This window comes from Trypanosoma cruzi, genomic scaffold, assembly GCF_000209065.1.
Source record: "Trypanosoma cruzi strain CL Brener 1047053516581 genomic scaffold, whole genome shotgun sequence".
Taxonomy (NCBI): domain Eukaryota; phylum Euglenozoa; class Kinetoplastea; order Trypanosomatida; family Trypanosomatidae; genus Trypanosoma; species Trypanosoma cruzi.
In genome coordinates this window covers 88,813-108,676 of record NW_001849415.1, presented here as the reverse complement: position 1 = coordinate 108,676, position 19,864 = coordinate 88,813, and the positions used below count along the sequence as shown (strand labels likewise).

The window sequence follows — 19,864 nt, the reverse complement described above, 5'->3', positions numbered from 1 at the left end:
TTGACGACGGGGAGAAGAAGAAGAATGCCGGCCGTGACAGCGCGGTGGACACCGGCAACAGTAATAATAATACACAGACCGAAGAGAGGTGTACTCACACCGCTGCCACCAGGCGACGTCCTGTCACGGCACACTACGCAGTTGTGGAGGGCGCACACCGTTTTCAGACCCTCTATACACTCATTATGAGCCTTCGTGAGGGACAGGGTCTCGTTGTGCATTTTGCCACCAAGGAGGCCTGCCAATTTATGTATAACGTTCTTTATGCATTAGGGGAACTGCCGAAATCGCTGCTGTTGTTGACGGACTATGAAGGACCCAGCACGTATGCCTCTGTGCAGGACAAGGATGAGGACCGAGAGCGTCTGTGTGCTCAATTTGACAAGATTATGTTGGATGCCGCGCGAAAAGATTTTTCCACCAAACGCGAAAAGAACCGTGTGGTGGTTCTTTCTGCTTTCGGCCTTGTACCGCAGACGGGCACCATTTTTGTTCAATACGACATCATGGTTGACGTTGTGAACTTTGCCCAGTTTGTCAGCGACGTTTTGACGCCCGCCGCTTACAATATTGCGGCTGCGGAACCAACGAAGCGGCGTCGCTCACGCACGCCGCCGCCACGCGGAGATCGAAAAGAGTCTCAAGAAGGGGATGTTGCGGCCGCTTCAAAGGCGACTCCCCCCAGCAAAGCGATGTACCATACGGTTTTGGTATTTTTACGCCGAAATGAACTGCAGCCCGCCTTGGTTTACCTTCGGCGCCCCGCAAAGCGACTAAATATCACCTTTGAGCAGCTACCGCAGCTTCCATCCGCCACACGTTTTCTGTTGTCGCTGCAGAAGATGCGCTCACTGAACAAGAAGCAATTTTCCGTGCAAAACGCCGCATACGCTGCGTACCGTGCGACCATGTTGCTTTATTCCCTCATAGGCCCCTCGGATGTCTACAATGAGCGGTCTGTTGACCTTGCGAAGGTCGCCGAGGAGTTTGGCTACACGGAGGTTCCCATTCTTGACCTCCGCACCCGCGACACGCCCTTCCGGCCGAAGGAAGACATTTTCCGTGCGGCCGCAGAGCGTGCGGTGGTGGAGCGTCGCAAAATGCGGGCGTACGTGAATGAACACATCGTGGGCGAGGCCCCAGAGGAGCACGTCGCCGACAACATGGCAGAGGCAGAGGAGTAACGCCGCACGTGCAAGAATAGGAGGAAAAACAAAAACAAAAAACAAGCCACTGTCGAGGAGGGCAAAACAAATCAACAAAAATCGAATGATGGGTGAATACGACAGAGGAGGAGGCAAAAAAAAAAAAAGAGAAAGAAAGAAAAGGATGTCAAGAGGAGGAGTGAGAAGAAAACAAAACCGCTAACACATCCATTTGACGCACTTGGGTCTCTCATATATGTCTTGCACTTAACAACACAAAAATACATTTAGGTGTAATTTTTTTTTTTTTTAAGTAGGAGTAATCATTACTAACTGAAAATACCGTTTAAATTTGGAATGAGAAATTAGAGTGGGAGGAGAAGAGTGTCGCTTCAATTGTGGCCGTTGTTTTGTAATTTGTTTGTGTGTCTTTTTCTCTGTCTTTGTATTTACTTACGAGGGACGGTCTTTTTGTTTGTTTGTTTGTTTGTTTTCTGACTGTCTTTTTTGCCCCCGACGTGAATGTTTCTCACACATATTCTGCGTCATGGGATATACGTGTAAGGTTTAAAAGCAAGTGAAATTTTTAACGATACGAAAATGCCGGTTGGGCGGAATATGGCAGTTGAGCACGACGATGATGTTGACATCTCCACGCCGTTTCATAAGTACTTCAACCCGAACTACTCCGCAGAGTTTATGAGCAAGCTTCCTGAACGCATCCAGCAACGTGCAAAGGTTCTTTTGCACTACCATGAAGAGTACGAAAAGCTTCGCAAGAATTTTGAGGAAAAGGAGACGGCACTGCGCCGCCAGTACGACGAGTTGTACGCGCCCCTCCACGATCACCGTAAGGAGATCATCACCGGCTCCAGAGAACCCACGGATGAGGAGGTCGCAAAGGGATTTCCCAGCGAACATGAGGGTCAAGTAGACATCAAGGTTACGGAGGCGGAAGCTGACAAGTCCGTCGTGGGTATTCCGGGATTTTGGCTTCGCGTACTGCGCGGTCATGTGCTCTCCGATTCCCTGATTGAAGAACACGATGAAGAAGTCCTCAATCATCTGAAAGACATACGATCGGGAGTGTTGGATGGTAGTTATGGCAGCTTTGCCGTTGTTTTTGTGTTTGGATCCAATGATTTCTTCCAGGAGGAGTCTCTTGTGTTGAGCGTCAAGCATAACGACGATGGCGTGAAGATCATTCGCACTCCGCCCACGTGGAAGCCGGGCAAGGACGTGACGGTAGAGACGGTCACAAAGAAGTTGGGTGGCAAGCGTGGCAAAGGCGCCAAGACGAAGACCTTCACTGTTCCACGGAATTCCTTTTTCAACGTGTTTAAAGAGATGTCGAAGGAAAAAGCCGAGGCAGGAGGTGACGATGACGAGGAAGATGACGACGACGATGAGGATGAGGAAGAACAGATTGAGCAACTCCTTAACGTTCTTCACACCAGCATTATCCCCTGCGCCGTGAACTTCTACACTGGCGAGGCTCCCGATGGCAGCAGCGACTTGGAGTCGGCCGACTTCGATGACGACGACGACGACGACGACGAGGAGGAGGAGGAGGAGGATGAGGAGGAAGAGGAGGAGGTGGTGGTGCACCCGAAAAGAGGTCCAAAGGGGCGTGGGGGTCGCGGAGGTAACAAACCGGCCAACGCACAGCAGGAATGCAAGCAGCAGTAACATTATTTTTTCTTTCTTCTTCCGTTCCACTTGCGGTTCTTCACTTCTGTGGGGGAAATTCTCTTCGTTGCCGTATGCGAGGCCGGGGAAAAGGGACCGCTCCACGTGCCGTCATCCCACACCACCAAACACTCCCCGCCGTTTTTAAACGTGCCGGCTGCCGGGGCGAAGGAGGCTATTGGCCCCGGAGAAGACTTGAAAAGAAGAAAAGGACGGATGGGAAGGGCGAAAAAATGGGGACAAACGTGCGCCAATTATTTAAAGGAAACAAATCAAAACTTTGCCCCGAAACTAAAACAACAAACGAGTGGGACGAAGGCCCGAGGAGGGAGGAGGAAGCAAGAAAGAAAAAAAAAAAGTGCGCATTTGAGAGGCGTAAGGGGCGAAAAGAAGCCAACATAAAATCAATTGACAAGGATTTTTAAAAAATAATAATAATAATTTACAGTAGGCGTACCGACAATAAATGTGTACACGCGTGCCTATTTGATGATAACCGTGGGAACACCAGCAAGAAAAAGAAAATGTATTGGCAGGCAAAACAACAAGCAGACGGAGACGCACATAACACACATATTACTACGACTTGGCTATCAGCGGATTTGTTTGTGTGGAAAAACATTGGGAAGTGGAGGCAAACAGTACCAAAGAAAAAAAAAAAGAAATGGGGAAGGAAAAAATAATAATAATGAAAAGGGAGGGGAAATACAAAGACAAAACGACATGAGAAGACACGAATAATATCCATATCTATCTAACCGAATATAGATGAGAAGAATAACGAGTCAAATGGACAGTCATTGTTAATACTCTCTTTTTTTTTTTTTTATTATTGTTTTTTTCTTTTCTTTTTCTATCTTCTATGATGCTTCTGTTTGTTATGCATGAAGCTTGGTGAGATTGTGTGTTTCTGGTGGGCTCTTTTGTGGTTGTTGTTGTTTTTTGCCTACTCACTCTCTTCATGTCGCCAGTTTATTTTCAGCTACCACCTGAGCATAAGTGCGCATATACATGCATATATATATATATATATATACTAAGGTATTCATAGTTATTGATCTGCCGACTGCTTTCGGTGCTTTCACGACCACATCAACGATTGTTGGTCAGCTGTTAGCGGGCTGACGACTTTGTCGGTGCATTTTCTTTTTTTTTTTTTTTTTTTTTTATTATATCCTTGTGTATTCTCTGTGTTTGTTTGCAACATCCACTCAATCCCTTGGAAAAAAAAAAGCCCTTTCTATCCTTTGCGGGGGGAGGGAGGGAGGAAATTATAGAATAGGGTAAAAGCTGGACTATCTTCTCCAATTACACCAGCAGAAACGCGACCACCACCGGGGTTGGTTTCTTCTACGGTGAGGAGCAATGCCATTGAGTGGGGAGGATCAGACACTCTCTGCACGCCTCCTCACCCTGCCGGCTACGGAGCACGCCATCCTTCTTAACCGCTTTAAGTTTTTGGATCTTGTCCAGCGTGTGGCTGCGGCGGATGTAGCGGAGATGGTGCAGACAATCGGTTTAGAGGCGCTCTCATACAAGGGAGCACTGGAGAAGATTCCACCAACATTTGCAGTTGCGGCGGATGCAACGAAGCCAGCTTTTGCGGAAAAACCCACGCGCCGTGGTAAGTTGTCACCCCCGCGCAAAGGTGCTCGGGCCGCAAATGTCCCTACGGAGACCCCTCCCCGACGACATCGTTTTCAAACACGTGAAAAAGAATTACAATTTATTAACCGAATGTCACAGCCACAAAAGGATCGCGCCCTACCTGAATTTTATCTCCGCAAGCCCCCACGCGACCAGCAGGAAGAAAGGCTCATGTATGCGCGCATGGATTCGTCATATTCGCCTCTTCTTGAGGCGTACAATGCGACAGCTGCCACTCCACCTATTCACTTGAAAAAGAATAAGCGGCGTCATGAGCAAAGTGACAACGACGATGACGACGACAACAATGATGATGATGATAATGTGGTTATTAGCTCGAGCGGCGACAGGCTGGTTTCTGGTGGAGAGCCGCCAAAGGTACGGCTTGTTGCCCAGACGCCCACTCGTGGCGGCCGGCCTCCCCCACAGCCATCTCCGCATCGACTTGTAGAGCGACCTCCCAAGGAACCGAAACATTCGGATACGTACCCCGAGGTGAAAAAGAGAACGAGTACATCCGGGGCCGAAGGAGTCTCCGTGGCAGGAGAACGAGAGGGACCATTCCACGTTAATGCAACGAAAAACGCTCCGACTCAGTACGAAGAAGCACCTCAAGCGAAACAAAAACAACAACCGCTACACTCAGATGCCTGGCAGAACCCACACATGGAGGTGATGACGCCGCGGACGATACAGAACCTTGCCATGCGGCATCGTGGTCATTTTGCGCCAAAAGCAAAACCGAAAGCCGCAGCGGAAGTACCTCGGGTTCCGATGGAAGTAATACGTCATGCCTCCGCATTGTTGACAGGTAGAAGCGTGGCATCATCACCTTATCCATCCGGGCCACAGGACCCACAACAACCGGCAGTAATTCCCACACACAGTGTATCTTGGGATGCGCAGAGTCCTCAATTTCCTTCAGCCACGTCGCAATTCCAACCACCAAATTCTTCCGTGCATCGTGGGAACAGAAAAGGTGACTCAGACAGTCAGCTTGGGCAAACAACACCTTGGACAACATCAATAACTCTCTCCGACGAAGTCCTTGCAGAACTTACTTTTACTGTGGATAGCATGCTAAGAGATCATCGAGCTGTGCTGGATAGCATTATGAAGGATAGAGAAGATCCGCTTCCCCAAGTTCAGGAACTCAGTAAAGACACGGGGAAAGAAGTGCATGGAGTTTCTGTCGATAATTCGGGGGGTAATGTGAGCGGAATCACTCAAAAGGTAAGAGGAAAACGTGCAAAATTAGATATTACTCCTGATGACGAAGAGTCTGCCCGCATATTGCAGCAAGCCCATGACGCCTTAGAGGATATTAGTGATGATGAGGATGAATTGCTGTTGGTAAGTCGTCTCCAGCGGCAATTGGGTGCGATGGATCGGGAGCTGGAAGCCATTGAGCAGCGTGATAAACAACAACAACAACAATATGGATCGATCAAGGGGGAGAAAGAGGATCTTGAGGATGGGGATGACGATGAACAGTTGATACACCGGAAGGAATCGCCCAAAGGAGACCGCCGTCATGTGAGAATTGATGATTCCAAGAAAACAGTCTCCGGGGGCGATTTTAATTTTGGTCGCGGGAATTGTCGTCGTCGTCGTCGTGGTGAAATGCCGCGTGCCATTGTGGAGCGTCTGCGGTCATCTCAGAAGGAGCACCAAGAGTACATTCGGTACACAGAGAAGCAATGGAATAGTTCCCACGTGACGGAACAAGTGTTTGCACAGCGACTCACCGAAACACTCGTTGAAGATGCGTTTCAAGAAGTGCTTCAAGAAGTTGGAAGCATCCTTGACACATACGTTGAGGGCCTGGTGCTGCATGAATTGCAGTAGTTCCCCGTCTTGCCCCGGTAATTATAGACGTATTTGTTTTCCTTTTTGTATGTGCCCTTGTATAATTTTACTTCGCCTGCACACGAAGAGAATGGAGAAGAGAAGTGGTTTCTGTCACCCTGCTTTCTTATCAACCATGAGTTGTTGTGTGCTCTTCTTCCTGTTTCTTTCTGTGCATCCAGCAGACAGTTTATTTTCCTTTTTTTTTTTGTTGTTGTTGTTTTTGAGGTATCATTTACCTTTTGCTTTTTCCATTCACTTTCTTTAGGTTTCTATTATTCCCCTTTGAAGCGCAAACTCTCACACACGCCCACACACACACACGCACAAATTCAGGGTGTCAAGACGGAACAAAGAAAACAACAACGGGACACCAGGAATAATACGGGAAGAAGACGTCACATTTTGTTTGGTGGATAATTTCCATCCAAAAAGAGATAAATTGAAGTTTTCAGCGGCGTGAGTCCGTTTATTAACGCTCTTCCTCCTCAGACTTGTTTTTTTTTTTTTTTTTTTTTTTTTTAGTTTGTCCGAATCGTGGAACCCGTGGCATCTTGTTCAATGGCCGAGGTGCAAAGAGAACATGAGTTTACGCGGACCGCAGACGCAGTGAATAAATTTATCATATCCACAACGCAGTTTTTGAACCGGTTTGCAGCTCAGTGCGACAGTCAACTCATTGAGATTTGTCGTTCGCTTCAACGTCTGGAGATTCTCACAGTGCTGCTAGAAAACAAACTAAAAAGTATAGATGATGACTTTGGCGAAGTGAATGCGGCGACACCGTCAATATCGGCGGCTGCCTTCCCCCAATCGGCGTCCATCGGGGTCGGCGGTTCAACTCCATTAGCCATCGTGGATCGTGAGGTCCCACCACCCATGCCGGGTCTTTTGTCGGCATCTGGTGGTCATCACCATCCACCACCACCACCACCGCCACCGCACCTGCAGCGACGCAACGGGCCTCCGCCACCACCCGGGGTAGCAATTCAAACCCGTGTAAATGGGAGCGCGGTTGTACCGATTCAACCGCCGCTTCCTGTTCCCCCGATGCCACCTTCTTCTTCATTAGGCCAACTGCCGGTAGGATCTTTGCCTCCACCGCCTCCTCCAATGCCTCTTTTGGGGGGCTTTACAATGTGCACACACCCTCGGTTACAAGGGTACTTTCAAATGCTGGCGTTGCGTGTTCCGGTTGAGGCGGTGAAAGCCAAAATGCAGATGGACGGGCACCAGCCAGAGTGGCTGGACACTCCAGATGCTGCAGCACCAACCACGATACCCGTCACGAACAAGACACCGTACGACTCGGATTGATTCAGAGATATTTGCAAATTGAATAACTTAATTTGATGGGGAGTGTCGACCATCACGAAAGTTGTATCGTATTGGTGGAATCGAAGAAAAACAAATACAAAAAAAAAAAAAAAAGATAATAATAATAATTGATTTCTTTCTCCGGAGAAAAATGGTAACTGAATAATTTTTAAGCCTGACGTCATGTGAATGGCACTCTATTTTCTTCTTTTTGTTGTTTTTCTTTCATGTGCGTTCTTAGAGCTCACAGAGGGACAATAGGTGTGGGTTTGGGAGGCGGTAGAATCTGCGGTTGTACGTGCTAGCCCCTTTGTAAAACAGGAAAGAAGAAAAAGAAGAAGAGCTATTGTCGTTTTCATTGTGAAAAAGATGCCGAGAGGAAGTGGATTTGTGCATCCCAACACTCCAGCTACGATTTCATATTCACCCGGAGAGCAAATCTCCCTTTCCGAGCTGCGCCGCGCATGTCGACGAGAGGAATGTGTTGTGCTGCCCCACACAGTCGGGATTTGGCGGGCGGCGTTTCGAAGTTACGTGAGAGCGGAGGGTTTGTCCCAGTTTGTGGGAGACATTGAGGCGGAGAGGGAGGGTGAGGGGCCAATTCTTCCGCCTTTGAGAGCGCCTTTCTCATCAACTACGCCAAAGCGGGCGGCTCCACAAGAGCGAGTACCCCAGCAAAGGGCAATTGCGCACGACAAGGTAGAAAAGGATAATTTGGGCGTCTCGTCTGGGAAAGGCATCGTGATTGTGTCACGTCACAAAATTAGTGGTGAGCAGCGCTTTGTGTACCCTGATCACGACGGTGTGCTCTCTTCTGGTGTCGTGCCGCAGGTTGTCATATCCGAAGAAGAAAAGGCCGAGCTTGAAGCGGATAAGAAACACTATGTTTCGCCTATGGAGTTGCCAGATGAGGAACGTGCGGCACTGGAGGAGTTGCAGAGTTTGTGGAGGAGCCGCGCTAACAGTCGTAGCGAACAGGGAGCGAGACACCGTGCGGCTGGCGGCACCGCTATGCCTGGCTTGAATACGCCTGAGGAAGCGGATGGGCATGAGAATGACAGGTATGCAAAGCGCTCTCGCTTGGAGTCACGGACTCACGAAACCCATGCAACAACGGACTCGGAGTACAACACAGGTGACATGCTGGACGACGCTTTGCGCCTGGCCGGGGAAATATTGAACTTCAGCTAGCCTCGTTCTCGGCATGAGCAACAAGTGAATGGGACAATCTTTTCCTTCTTTGTTGCCCCTATGAGTTTATTGTTTTTGTTTTTGTGTGTGTGTCTATGCGTATGACTGTTCTCTGCTGCCATTTCAGCATCCACCTCTTCTGGTTTTGTTTGTATTCCTTCTTATTGAAGCCGCAAGAACAACAAATTTGAGGGCAAATAACACAACACACAACAAACGTGTTGGGAAACACCCGCACAATTTAAGAAATTCCCCTTTTTTTTGTTTCTTTCTCTCTCTCTCTCTCTCTCTGTGCGTGGAGTTCGGTGGTGTTGTACTCTGAAGGCCACTGAGAGGGTTGTGTCGCGCCGTTAACTTGAAAACAAGAGAAAAGAAAAGGGATTATTTTTTTTTTTTTTTTTTTTTTTTGTACCGCTGCCCTTTGGATATGTATCGGCGTCTCACAGCACTCTGCCCCGTGTATAGATTAAGTGGGGTTTGCGGGAATGCCGTCCGCAAATGCAGTTCACAGACAGTGGAGGGCGCTTTGGGCTCTAAAGTTGGAGAAAAGGCAGGCGTGAAATCCACAGCCGCGTTTACACCAACTGGACCGAAAAGAAAGGATTGGCGCACACACAAGGAGGTCGTTTACGTCAAGGGAATTCCAATGAAGGGCAGCATATTTAAACTTCCAATAAAGGAGCAAATTCTCATCTGCGTCATATTTTCCATCACCGGGGCAGCGGCAGTCATGTTTGTGCGGCCTGTTATTCGTTCTCTTGTGAAGGACGGATTTCTGGGGCTACCAGAAGATAGTGGATGGGTGAAAGGCCCATGGCTTTACCGTTTTTTATACATCGCCATCATGTACCCTGCCTACTCGCTGTTGCTCTTTATTATCGGATCCATTTTTGGTCGTCGTGTCTGGTTCTCGTTTATGATTCATAAAATGTGGTCTCGTTTCCTGACGAAGAATGCGGCAAGGCGCCTTGAGTACTTTTTGGATTTGCAACACTATTGAAATTGCTACGGAACAAAATGGCGAGAAAAAAGTGGCAATTGTGCGTTGCGTGCGTACATGTATGTGGCTACGTCTTGTGGCGTGCGGCTGGTGATGTTATTGTTGCACTTTTTTTGACGCGATTTTTGATTTATTGTTAATTTTGAGTGGATCCATCTTTTTTATTATTTATTTGTTGTTGTTGTTGTTGGGAAGAAGGGGGATAAGCTTCCTTTTTTATTATTTATTTGTGCATTTTAGATTTGTGGGACCGCTTGTGTGTTTTGCGAGGATAACGCGACCTCTGGCCTTCCTCACAGAACTCGGCTATCGTGCGGAACACAGGCATACACGCGGGCTAGAAGAAAGTAACCGACAAAAAGGGGAGTAAACACAACCAAAAGCAAAAGAAAAGTGTGAGAAAAACACGTAGAAGGAAGTGAGAATGAGTGAACTGCAGGCTGCAGCAGGTGTCTTTGGCCGTGGCACTGCCGCTGGCGACGCCATCTACCGCTGCTACGCGAGACCCACGAAAGAAAGCACACTTGACCCAGAGCTGCTTGCAAGGCTGCAAAAGATGCGGTTGGAACGGGAGGCGGCGGAGGCGGCGCTGTTCCGCCCGAAGCCGGTGCCAAAGTCCAAAGCGATGATTAGTCGCCCCCGTGTGGGTTTGGGCCGTCGCATTTCGGAGGAGGAAATTGCGAGGAGACGCCTTGATGCGCTTCCTCACAAGAAGAGGGAGGAAAGCATTCAACGGGAGCTGCGGGCTTTTGGTCGGCCGTCTCTCCTGCCACCGTTGTATAAGTCTCCCCCCATCACCGTGGCGGAAAAAGAACGTCTTCGGCAGATATTTCAATTTGGAGAGCTGCCACCCAAGCCGTTGAACTTCACTGGGGCCAATCGGGTGCGGTACGCCTTGATAGACCGACGCTTCCGACTCAAGGACCGGTTCGAGACGCTGAAAAAGCACGTTGACGCTTTGCGCGAGGAGCTCCGCCAACTACGACAGCAGCCACAGAAATCTGCGCTGCCTGAAACAGTGGCCGATGGAAAGGGCAATGAAAACGAGATCATTCCTTCGGGGGCGGAGATTATACGACGGTTCCACAGGCGTGACCCCGTCATGGCGCTGGAGCGGCGGATGTTGGAGCAGGAATTGACGACCTCCATTGGAGAAGTCCTGCAAGAGATGAAAGAAATAGATTTTGACCTTCGTCAGTTGGACGAGAATGAGGCAAAACGATACATCCCGAAGCCGTAACGCCCGGCACAAAAAAAAAAGAGGAGCTTGTTAATACAACGAGCCTCAGCACGTTTAGGAAAGGGTGCTGATCGTAACCTTGAGCAACGACGCGAAGGAAGGTGAACGAAAAAAAAAAAGGAATTGAGAAACAAAAGGGAAATGAAGAAAGAACCGAAGTTCATTTCTTTTTCTTGTATTTGCTTTAATGAGCATGCGCCTTCAAGTGTTGTTGTGTTTGTGAATCTTTTTTTTTCCCCTGGTAAATGACTTGCGTGGAACAATACGAAGATCCTCGTTTTTGTTTTTTTTTTTTTCTTTCTTTTTTCTTGCTAATTGCATACACAAAAAAGGGGGAAAGAGGGGGTCGCCTTTTAAGACGCCAGCACCGAAGAGAGAAGGAAACGGGGGGCGGGTGAAGGGGCGGCGCTGCACGCCGCCGTTAGATTAGAACTTTTCTCTCCCCTCGCTCCTCTCCCCCACCCATAATTTTTTGTCGGCACCCGCTTAGTGTACAGGATGCTGTCCAATTCCCTCAATGACGCTCACATTGCCGAAGCTGGCAGTGACGACAGTTTCGGTATACGGCCGCCACTACTCCTGGGGGATCCGCAACAGATGAACCCGCCTTCGTCTTCCTCACACGTGGCCTTCACGTTATCCAACTCCCTTGTGCAGTTTCTTTCACCGCTGCAGTTGCAAGGGTTTGCATCACGGATTATTGAAACATGTGGTCTGCGCCACATGGATGAACTTGCCGCTCGGGTAACATGTGAAGACGACGTGGATGCGCTTCTTGGGTCACATGCTTCTCTGCAACAGCGCCGTGAGTTGTGGAAGGGAGTCTGCAAGTGGAAGCGAACAGCCAATAAGCGAGGGCGAGAATGGACGAAAAAGTCCGATAAAAAGAAGGCGGTGTTGGATGGCAACTCTCGTGACGCGGATGTCATGTCGGAAAAAATGCATCGTTCTACGACAAGGTATTTCATTGATTTGGAGAAGTGCACACCATCTCAGTTTATACGCCAATTTGCTTTTGACGGCTATAAAGAAGCTGAAACGTGTTTGGCAAAGCAACAGCCGGCGGAAATATGCATCAGCAACGCTATTGGAACTGCGACAGAAGGTGCTGACAATTGCAGTGCACCAGGGACGGTCATCTCATCTCCGGGCGCTCCTTCCCGTTCCCTCTCGCGGACTTCTTCAGTGAGTACGTTGGAAGACGCTTACCTTCTTCCAGAGAAGCGGTATCGTCGCGAGAAGTTGCCCGTATCGACTCTCTCCATGGGCCCTGGAACGGGAACTGCAGGGGGAGACGAATTTTTACGGGAATGGGGTCTTCACGGCGATGATGCGGAACCGAAACGGGATTCGGCTCACTCTTCGGTGCTCTCGGAAGCGGAGGGCGTTGTTCAGATACGGGAGCTAATCGAGGAGTGTTGTGCAGAGCATGAGGCAATGCGAGTGGCGATGTGTGGGGCACTGAGCAGTGCTGTCGCCACCTACAATGAAGGACTGAGGGCGCTGCAGGAAAAACTTCGCCGTGTGCTTGCAGTAAAAAGTAAAAAGAGGAGGAGTGGCCCGGTTGGTAGTGACGTTTCCGCGACTTTGGAAAGGGCGGCAAGGCTTGTCTCCGAACCTCCACTGCGCGTCGAGATGCACCCCGCGGAATCCCAGTGGGGAGAGATTGTGTCGTTTCATACTCATGTGAAGAAACGCTCTTTAGAAAGGATCGAACATGTGAACAAGAGGCGTCACTGTACCCGAGATGATGGCGGTGGTGGTGGTGAAAGTCTGGAGTTTTGCGCAGTTTCAACGAGTGTCGAGCCGAATACCGATAACATGCGCCCATCCTCGCCGGTAAACGCAATCATCGTCTCTTCCCCCTCTGGTAACATGAACGAGGACGCGATGCCTAGCCTCAGCGACTTTACCTCACCAAGCAGGGGAAGTTACCGGCACACCGAGGCGCTGGCTCGAGAAGAATACACAAGACAGCACGGCATAGCTTTGCAGAACCCTCCCGACGGGATGCCAAGGCCCACCAACAATGATAAATCTCAAGCCTTTCCCGCCGTACTCCAGCTGGAGGAGGAAATTAAGGGGTCTTTTCATGCCAATGGGTGGGATGAAGGCGTTGCTGACGTTACCACCGAATGTGAAGAAGGTACTGGTGCTGAAGAGTTATTAATAGCATGTCCATCGGCAGTGGCATTTACACGCTCGGCGTGTGGAAATGTTAATGCAGGTGTTACATCTCAGGACCTTGTTGAACCGTGTGGTGCATTTTCACTTGATGATTTTGGTTTACAGGCCGTCTCCAAGGAAGTGAATTACTCCGCTCTCGGAGACGCTGAGAAGCCTGTGTTTATAGGTGAGGTTTTGCATGGCGCCAGCAACCTAAATTCCGTGGCGGTTGAAAGCCAGGTAATTGATGTGGACGCACTATCTTCCTTGGAAAGTTTTACGAAAGAAAGGGAGCGTTCATCACGGACGCATCAGAATAATGATTATGCTATTTCTGTTGATGACGGCAGTGAAGAAATGTCTACACACAGCAGTCCCATGGCGTTAAAAGGTGGTTTGTCTGCAGGGGAACATGTTTGGATGTGTTCACAGTTGCCCCGAGAGCGTCAGAGGGCCGTGTCACGAAGTTCCTCTTTGTCCACTTTCCAAGAGTCGGGGAATGATTACATGGATTCCCTTTCCATTTCTGTGAGCAACCGTGCTAAAGGCCTGAATTGGACAACAACCAGCAGCATGGCCGCTGATATGCAGAACCTACTTTCAAAATCCCATCAGAATGAAGAGAAAAAGGTTCAATTGCAGAACGATGCAATTAATGCGGATGAGGAACATACGGTAATGATAACGGCGACGAGGGCCCCTTCACCTCATTGTTTGTTGGGTCCTCAAGGATTACCGCCATTGCCGTCAAGGAACTTGATGAATAAAACTCCGCTGAATGCTCAAGAGCCTATGGAGGAGACAATAGAAGAACTGACAAGTGAACGAGTCATGAAGATGAGCTATGACGTGTTACGCCAATGGTGCCTGCGTCTTGGGCTGCGTATTGTCTGCGATGAGGCGCACTCCAAGGATGCGGAGGAGCAGGAATTCTGTAACGTCACGGACATGGATGTACCTGGGAAGGAGGATAGCCGTGATATTGCCTTAACACAGGGAGAAAATAGTAGCGGCTGGTGGTTAATGGACAGCAGTGTGGACATTAACGAGGATGATCAAAAAACATTAGACGGAAGTTGCTCTTCACATTCGCCACAGCGGCATCCTATGAACGAAGGAAATTGCACAAGAACCCCGCCAACATTTGCACTAGGAGTGGATACTGATGAATTGGAATGGAGGGATCTTCAACGCGCGGCAGTGACTGAGCAAATGCAAGAGGCACTGCGGCTTTTTATTACTCGTCGAAAATTTATGTTGAAGGTTGTCCCATTCTTTTTTCACCGTCTGCCGAGGTTTTCTGGTGGAGATCCCTACAGGCCAGTGCGAGCAGCGGAATTGGTGAAGACTCAAATTGCGTTGACTCGTCAGGAGCTTGAAGAGCAGCGTCGATTGGCAAAGAAGAAAGAGGCTGAAGAGGTGGTCTGCTGTATAATCACCAGTCTTGCAGCCGATGCAGCGGAAAGTATAGAACGGCAGGCATTTTTACCAGTGAAAGAAAAAAATATTTTCACTGGTGAAGGCACGAAAAATTTGCCTACTTCTACACCCATTTATTCTTCACAGACGACATGCAATGCCGCATATGCAGAGCTCCCTGTGTATGACCAACTGCTGCTGATGGAGCCCACGGATGTTCAGACGGCAGCGACCGTCGTCCACGCCGACTTCCCGCATGTATCGAAGCATCGCGTGGAGACTCTTCTTGAGGAAAGTGGAATCCCAATCAAAGTCTCACGTCATGTATGCAACAGCCAAGAAGTTGGCGGTGGAGAGTTGAATGCGACGCAGCGCTCGGCATCATCGTGTTCGCCCCCGCCAAGCTCACCGACGTGTACGACACAAAAAGGGCAGACAGCGAGTACTCAATACAGTAAAAGACGCTTTTTTGCACAACGCGGTTGGGCTCAGCAAAGGAGGAACCGGTAAGAATGCCGGAACAGGGTGTTTGGGAAATACACGCACACACGCCTCGTGTGGCTGGGTTCGAAAAAGGAATATGCATATAGCTTGGCCCTACACACTTGTACTTTCCCTCCTATTTGTGACTAATCGATTTTTTTTTTTTTCTAAATGTTGTTGGTTTTTTCCCCTATGATTTATTTGTTTCTACTCAGGTGTAATTTATTTGTTTATTTAAAAAATAATAATAATAATAATAAGCAAAAGAAGACCCAATTATGGCTGCGCGTACAGATGATCCTCGTTTGTTGAGCCTGTTCTCCGCGCAGCGCGAGGAGGATGCAGAAATTGTTATTATTGGATTTCCCTACGATGAGGGATGTGTGCGCAACGGAGGACGTGCTGGTGCCAAAAAAGGGCCCGCTGCATTTCGATTTTTTCTGCAAAGGTTGGGGTCCGTAAATAACTTAGAACTTAATGTTGATGCTAGCCATTTGAAGTTATATGATGCTGGGGACATCACGGCCAGTACGTTGGAGGAGGCCCATGAAAAGTTGGAAAGCAAAGTTTTCACGGTGCTTGCCCGTGGGGCATTTCCTTTTGTGATTGGCGGGGGAAACGACCAGTCGGCCCCAAATGGACGTGCCATGTTGCGAGCATTTCCTGGAGACGTGGGTGTTATTAATGTTGATTCTCATTTGGATGTTCGCCCACCTCTGCAGGATGGAAGGGTTCACAGCGGGACCCCGTTTCGTCAATTGCTGGAAGAGAGTTCCTTCTCCGGAAAGCGATTTGTGGAGTTTGCCTGCCAAGGGTCGCAGTGTGGTGCGTTGCACGCACAGTATGTGAGGGATCACCAGGGCCATTTAATGTGGCTGAGCGAAGTGCATAAGAAGGGTGCTGTGGCAGCGTTGGAGGATGCCTTTGGATTGACCGGCAAAAACACCTTTTTTTCTTTTGATGTGGACTCCCTGAATTCAAGCGATATGCCTGGTGTGAGCTGTCCGGCTGCTGTTGGTTTGAGCGCACAGGAGGCGTTTGACATGTGTTTTCTGGCTGGCAAAACACCGACCGTGATGATGATGGACATGAGTGAGTTGAATCCCCTCGTGGAAGAATATCGGTCGCCGCGCGTCGCCGTGTACATGTTTTACCACTTTGTTCTGGGGTTCGCCACACGGCCGAAGCCGAAAGCGGAAAATTGAACTATAATATATATATTTATATATATATGTATATAAGAGGAGGGAGTTGTTGTTGTTTCTTTGTTTGTTTTATTTTCATCGTTATTTTTTGTCTCATTTTGTGTTGTATGCAACGAGGTCTGCCAGAAGAATTCGTGAGGGGATTAAAGCGAGAGAGAAAATGTACACACAAGAGAGAAAAAAGAAAGAAAAAAAAAAAGGGAACGAGACAAGAGTCGCGGCTGCGTTACGAATTGTTGTGGAACTTTTTTCTCACTTTTTTTTCTTTTACATTTATGCCCTGTTTGGCTCTTCGTGTGCCCTTTTTTTCCCTTCTCCGCCTCTCGCCGCCTTGTGTGAGTTACGAAGAAAAAGACTGTCGTGCGGTGAGCCCTCTTTTTTTATATTGATTTTATTTTTTTGTGTGTTGTTTTTTTGGTGGGGGAGAGGGGAAGGGCGTGTGGGTTGTGTTTGTTTTCCCCTTCATTCCGCGGGGCGATCTGCACGTGGGTTACCACGAAACACAAGCAGGAGGCCACGAAAAATATTTTGCGTGGGCCCGTGCGAGCGAATTGGGCCGCGTCATTCATTTCTTTGTTTTTTGACCAATTCCTGTGCTTCCTTCTCTTTGTGCATGTGTGCGGCGTGCGGGAAGCGAAGGGGAGGGAAAAAGAACTTCAATCATTTGAATCCGAAGGTAGAAGGAATAACAGAGCGGCCGCAACAGACAAAACTGCACTTTGGAAAGGAGAAAAGGGAAAATCCATGTTGAGTCCGACAACAGCAACGTCGGGCTATTTGGTGCCGCACTCGGCGTTTAACAGCACGTTTGAAAATGTCATGTTCCCCGTGCGCACTCTATACTGCCCACCGGTGCCACCGTCCATGTTAATGGGACGTTACAAACCACCGCCGCGGCCCGGGAGAAAATACCGCAACGATCTGTCGCTCGCAGGTCCACGGGATCATTGGGCGCAGACTCAAGTGGCACGCATTTGGCGCGGCGTCCTCACCCGCCGACGTCTGCGCAACGAGCGTAATCACTTTGAGGTGCGCACTTGGCGTGCCATTATGATTCAATGCTGGTGGCGGCGTCTTCGCGCCATCTGGCGGCGTCGGTTCTTGCGGGGACTGGTGGATGAGTGGATTGTGAGTCGTCGTGAGTCACTGTTGGCGGAGCGACTGAGGGGCTACGGGGTTATGCTCTCATGGCAACGCAGGCGATTTGAGAACGCGGTAATAAAATTGCAGCGCGTATTCCGCTGGTATCTCAGTCAACGAACGAATTTTTTTGCGGACGCCACGCAGCCCCCACGTGAGAAGTTGCCGTTTCCACTTCGAATTCAAAAGAAGGTTTACTTTCCCTGGCGAAGGAGAGAGGAGGCGAAGGACGGGCCAATAAAAGCAGCAGGCGGCAATCTCGGGCCACAAAAAAAAGAACGCTCCACTTCCATTCAGTTCCGAAAGTCTCGAAGGGAGCCGCAGCCAACAAGTGTGGAGGAGGCAAAGGTGATCAATGACGCCATGCGGGAGCGCGAGGCGCGGAATGCACTAATTCTTTCCCAGCCCGAGGTCCAAGACCGCATGCAGTGGAAACGTGATGGCCTCCTCTTGAATGACTTTGATCACAACGCGGGGATGATTCAGCGGTTCGTGAGGGGTAAGTGGAATGTGTGGGAAAAAGTGACGCGAAAGGTGACATCAGACTATTTCAACGATAAGGTGTGCATCATTCAACGCTCATTCCGTGTCTTTAAAACTCTTCGACACATCACTCGGGTGCAAATATCTGTGGAAAATCGTGCGGTGCGGAGGAATCAGGCCTACGCGAAGGAAAAGTTGGCGCGTATGGAAGAAGAAATTGCATGGCAGTACAATCTGCTCAACAACGCGGCACGGACTATACAAATGTTGTGGGCGTACTACAAGCACAAAAGCCGGCAGACCGACCCGTTCAGGGAGGCTGGGGACACCGCCGCCGCCGCACAACCACCGCCGCCACCGCCGCCGCCGTACAACTTAATATTGGAACACATTGCACGCGAGCGGGCTTTGCGCATTGCGGCGAGGTCAAAGATGGAAACTGCGATGGAGGAGGCAAGGAAAAGAGCCCGGCGAATCTACAAGCGGTACGTTCCGGAGTCCATTGAAGTTGTTAGCGGGGAGGGAATGCTTTTTTCTACCGCCCGTGACAAAACGGAGCAAAATGAGGGAAGAATAATTTTTGGCCCCGGCCTGATGTAAATTAGGGTGGAAAAAGTAAACGAAAAGCAAAAGGTGTGGGCGAAAAAGGGACCCGCGACACGTGAAGGAAAGAAGAGGAAAAGAAAATAACAATAATAACAAAGTACATGCACACACACGAAGAAAAAAAGAAAATGAAAAGGAAAGAAAGAAGAAATCTTCTGTGGCGCCTGCTGCTTTTTTATATTTTGCCATCTGACCGCCCGCAGCTTGTGTGTATGTGTGTGTTTGTATGACGGCGGAATTAAGATGTTCATTGCGGAGTGGATGCGGCTTTTTTCTTCTTTTACACCCCACACATTTGCATTTTTATCACCAACACGAGAAGCAGAACAGAGTTTATATTTTTTCTTTTGCTTTTCGTTTTGTATCTATGTAAGGCGAACCGAAGGAGACGCGCAGTGCCACACAAAAAATGTATCTCAGTATTATGCGCATGCCTTGGGGTGAAGAGGAGGATGTTTGAAGGAAGAAAGGTGAAAGAAAGGGGCAAGTCGGAAGAAGTTGACGCAAAACGTCAAATGTTTGATTAGTTTACCCCTCTTCTTGTGATGTTTGGACAGTTTGTTGGCTTCTGTTTTTCTTTTTTCTTTCTTTGTTAATTACTTCACTTGCCCCTTTTTTCCTCTGGGGAGGATATGTATGAGTGAATCCTGTAATGTGTCACTTTATCCATTTTTAGTTTACTTTTCTTTTTTTTTTATATATCTTGCCCTTTCCAATCACACATTTTGTTCTTGCGTTGTGTGAGTGCGCGTGTGTTCTTCTCGAGAGCTCGCGGTGGAGTCCGCGGCGTGTCGCTGCCCGCAGGACTTTGTTACTTTTCTTTTCCTCTTTTGTTGTGCTGGCAGTTCTCTTTCTTACTTGTCGTCCTGTGGCCGTGGAGGCAAGTTGGTCTCTAAATAGGAAGGGAAAACAGGGCGGTTGCGGGAGAAAGGAAGGAAGGAGAGAAGCGCATTAAAGTGACTGGAGAGACGCACGAAGGGACACGCAAACGGGCTGAAGGGAAGTTCGATTAGAGGAAAAACGCCCCTCACACAAACAGGGACGTGTGCACGCGTGCGAGCCCACCCAGCCGTAGACATCGTGGGCAAAGTTGTTAGCAGGAGGAGCGTGTCGGCAGGCGGAAGGGAGAAGAAGAGGACCGGTGGGAACTCGTTTGGCCACTTCTCCGCCGTACGTACATTCCCCCATCTTTTGTGTTAATTTCCCCCGTACAGAGAAAAAGTAAAGAAAAAAAGTTTTATTATTTTTTTTAAGGAAAACCCCACTGTGCCACGTACTTGACGAC

At 49.0% G+C, this 19,864-nt stretch overlaps 10 protein-coding genes across 10 annotated transcripts, besides 21 other annotated features; all 10 read left to right on the top strand.

The window, feature by feature from the left end:
• Positions 1-1,184, top strand: Tc00.1047053507963.90 (hypothetical protein, conserved; the record flags this gene model as incomplete). The annotated part of the gene is made up of 1 exon (XM_804694.1): positions 1-1,184. A coding segment is annotated over one exon (1,184 nt), but the record flags the coding sequence as incomplete, so codon positions are not given.
• Positions 1-19,864: a sequence feature (heterozygous, Esmeraldo-like haplotype).
• Positions 1,300-1,361: a sequence feature (T-rich).
• Positions 1,616-1,638: a microsatellite.
• On the top strand, positions 1,746-2,834 carry Tc00.1047053507963.79 (nucleosome assembly protein, putative; the record flags this gene model as incomplete). The annotated part of the gene is made up of 1 exon (XM_804696.1): positions 1,746-2,834. The coding sequence occupies one exon, from the start codon at positions 1,746-1,748 to the stop codon at positions 2,832-2,834; it is 1,089 nt and encodes a 362-aa protein (XP_809789.1).
• Positions 2,523-2,566: a microsatellite.
• Positions 2,678-2,702: a microsatellite.
• Positions 2,703-2,742: a microsatellite.
• Positions 3,252-3,279: a sequence feature (AT_rich).
• Positions 3,649-3,687: a microsatellite.
• Positions 3,840-3,870: a microsatellite.
• Positions 3,976-4,002: a microsatellite.
• Tc00.1047053507963.70 (hypothetical protein, conserved) lies at positions 4,200-6,329 on the top strand (the record flags this gene model as incomplete). Its single annotated transcript, XM_804693.1, has 1 exon — positions 4,200-6,329. One exon carries the CDS (start codon positions 4,200-4,202, stop codon positions 6,327-6,329), a length of 2,130 nt encoding a protein of 709 aa, XP_809786.1.
• Positions 4,764-4,806: a microsatellite.
• Positions 6,827-6,852: a microsatellite.
• Positions 6,891-7,646, top strand: Tc00.1047053507963.60 (hypothetical protein, conserved; the record flags this gene model as incomplete). The annotated part of the gene is made up of 1 exon (XM_804692.1): positions 6,891-7,646. One exon carries the CDS (start codon positions 6,891-6,893, stop codon positions 7,644-7,646), a length of 756 nt encoding a protein of 251 aa, XP_809785.1.
• Positions 7,239-7,270: a microsatellite.
• Positions 7,745-7,776: a sequence feature (AT_rich).
• On the top strand, positions 8,016-8,837 carry Tc00.1047053507963.50 (hypothetical protein, conserved; the record flags this gene model as incomplete). The annotated part of the gene is made up of 1 exon (XM_804691.1): positions 8,016-8,837. One exon carries the CDS (start codon positions 8,016-8,018, stop codon positions 8,835-8,837), a length of 822 nt encoding a protein of 273 aa, XP_809784.1.
• Positions 9,104-9,128: a microsatellite.
• Positions 9,222-9,245: a microsatellite.
• Positions 9,265-9,837, top strand: Tc00.1047053507963.44 (hypothetical protein, conserved; the record flags this gene model as incomplete). The annotated part of the gene is made up of 1 exon (XM_804695.1): positions 9,265-9,837. The coding sequence occupies one exon, from the start codon at positions 9,265-9,267 to the stop codon at positions 9,835-9,837; it is 573 nt and encodes a 190-aa protein (XP_809788.1).
• Positions 10,262-11,077, top strand: Tc00.1047053507963.40 (hypothetical protein, conserved; the record flags this gene model as incomplete). Its single annotated transcript, XM_804690.1, has 1 exon — positions 10,262-11,077. The coding sequence occupies one exon, from the start codon at positions 10,262-10,264 to the stop codon at positions 11,075-11,077; it is 816 nt and encodes a 271-aa protein (XP_809783.1).
• Positions 11,355-11,387: a microsatellite.
• Tc00.1047053507963.30 (hypothetical protein, conserved) lies at positions 11,576-15,172 on the top strand (the record flags this gene model as incomplete). Its single annotated transcript, XM_804689.1, has 1 exon — positions 11,576-15,172. The coding sequence occupies one exon, from the start codon at positions 11,576-11,578 to the stop codon at positions 15,170-15,172; it is 3,597 nt and encodes a 1,198-aa protein (XP_809782.1).
• Positions 15,386-15,405: a microsatellite.
• Tc00.1047053507963.20 (arginase, putative) lies at positions 15,424-16,350 on the top strand (the record flags this gene model as incomplete). The annotated part of the gene is made up of 1 exon (XM_804688.1): positions 15,424-16,350. One exon carries the CDS (start codon positions 15,424-15,426, stop codon positions 16,348-16,350), a length of 927 nt encoding a protein of 308 aa, XP_809781.1.
• Positions 16,357-16,385: a microsatellite.
• On the top strand, positions 17,095-18,573 carry Tc00.1047053507963.10 (hypothetical protein, conserved; the record flags this gene model as incomplete). Its single annotated transcript, XM_804687.1, has 1 exon — positions 17,095-18,573. One exon carries the CDS (start codon positions 17,095-17,097, stop codon positions 18,571-18,573), a length of 1,479 nt encoding a protein of 492 aa, XP_809780.1.
• Positions 18,302-18,342: a microsatellite.
• Positions 18,638-18,729: a sequence feature (T-rich).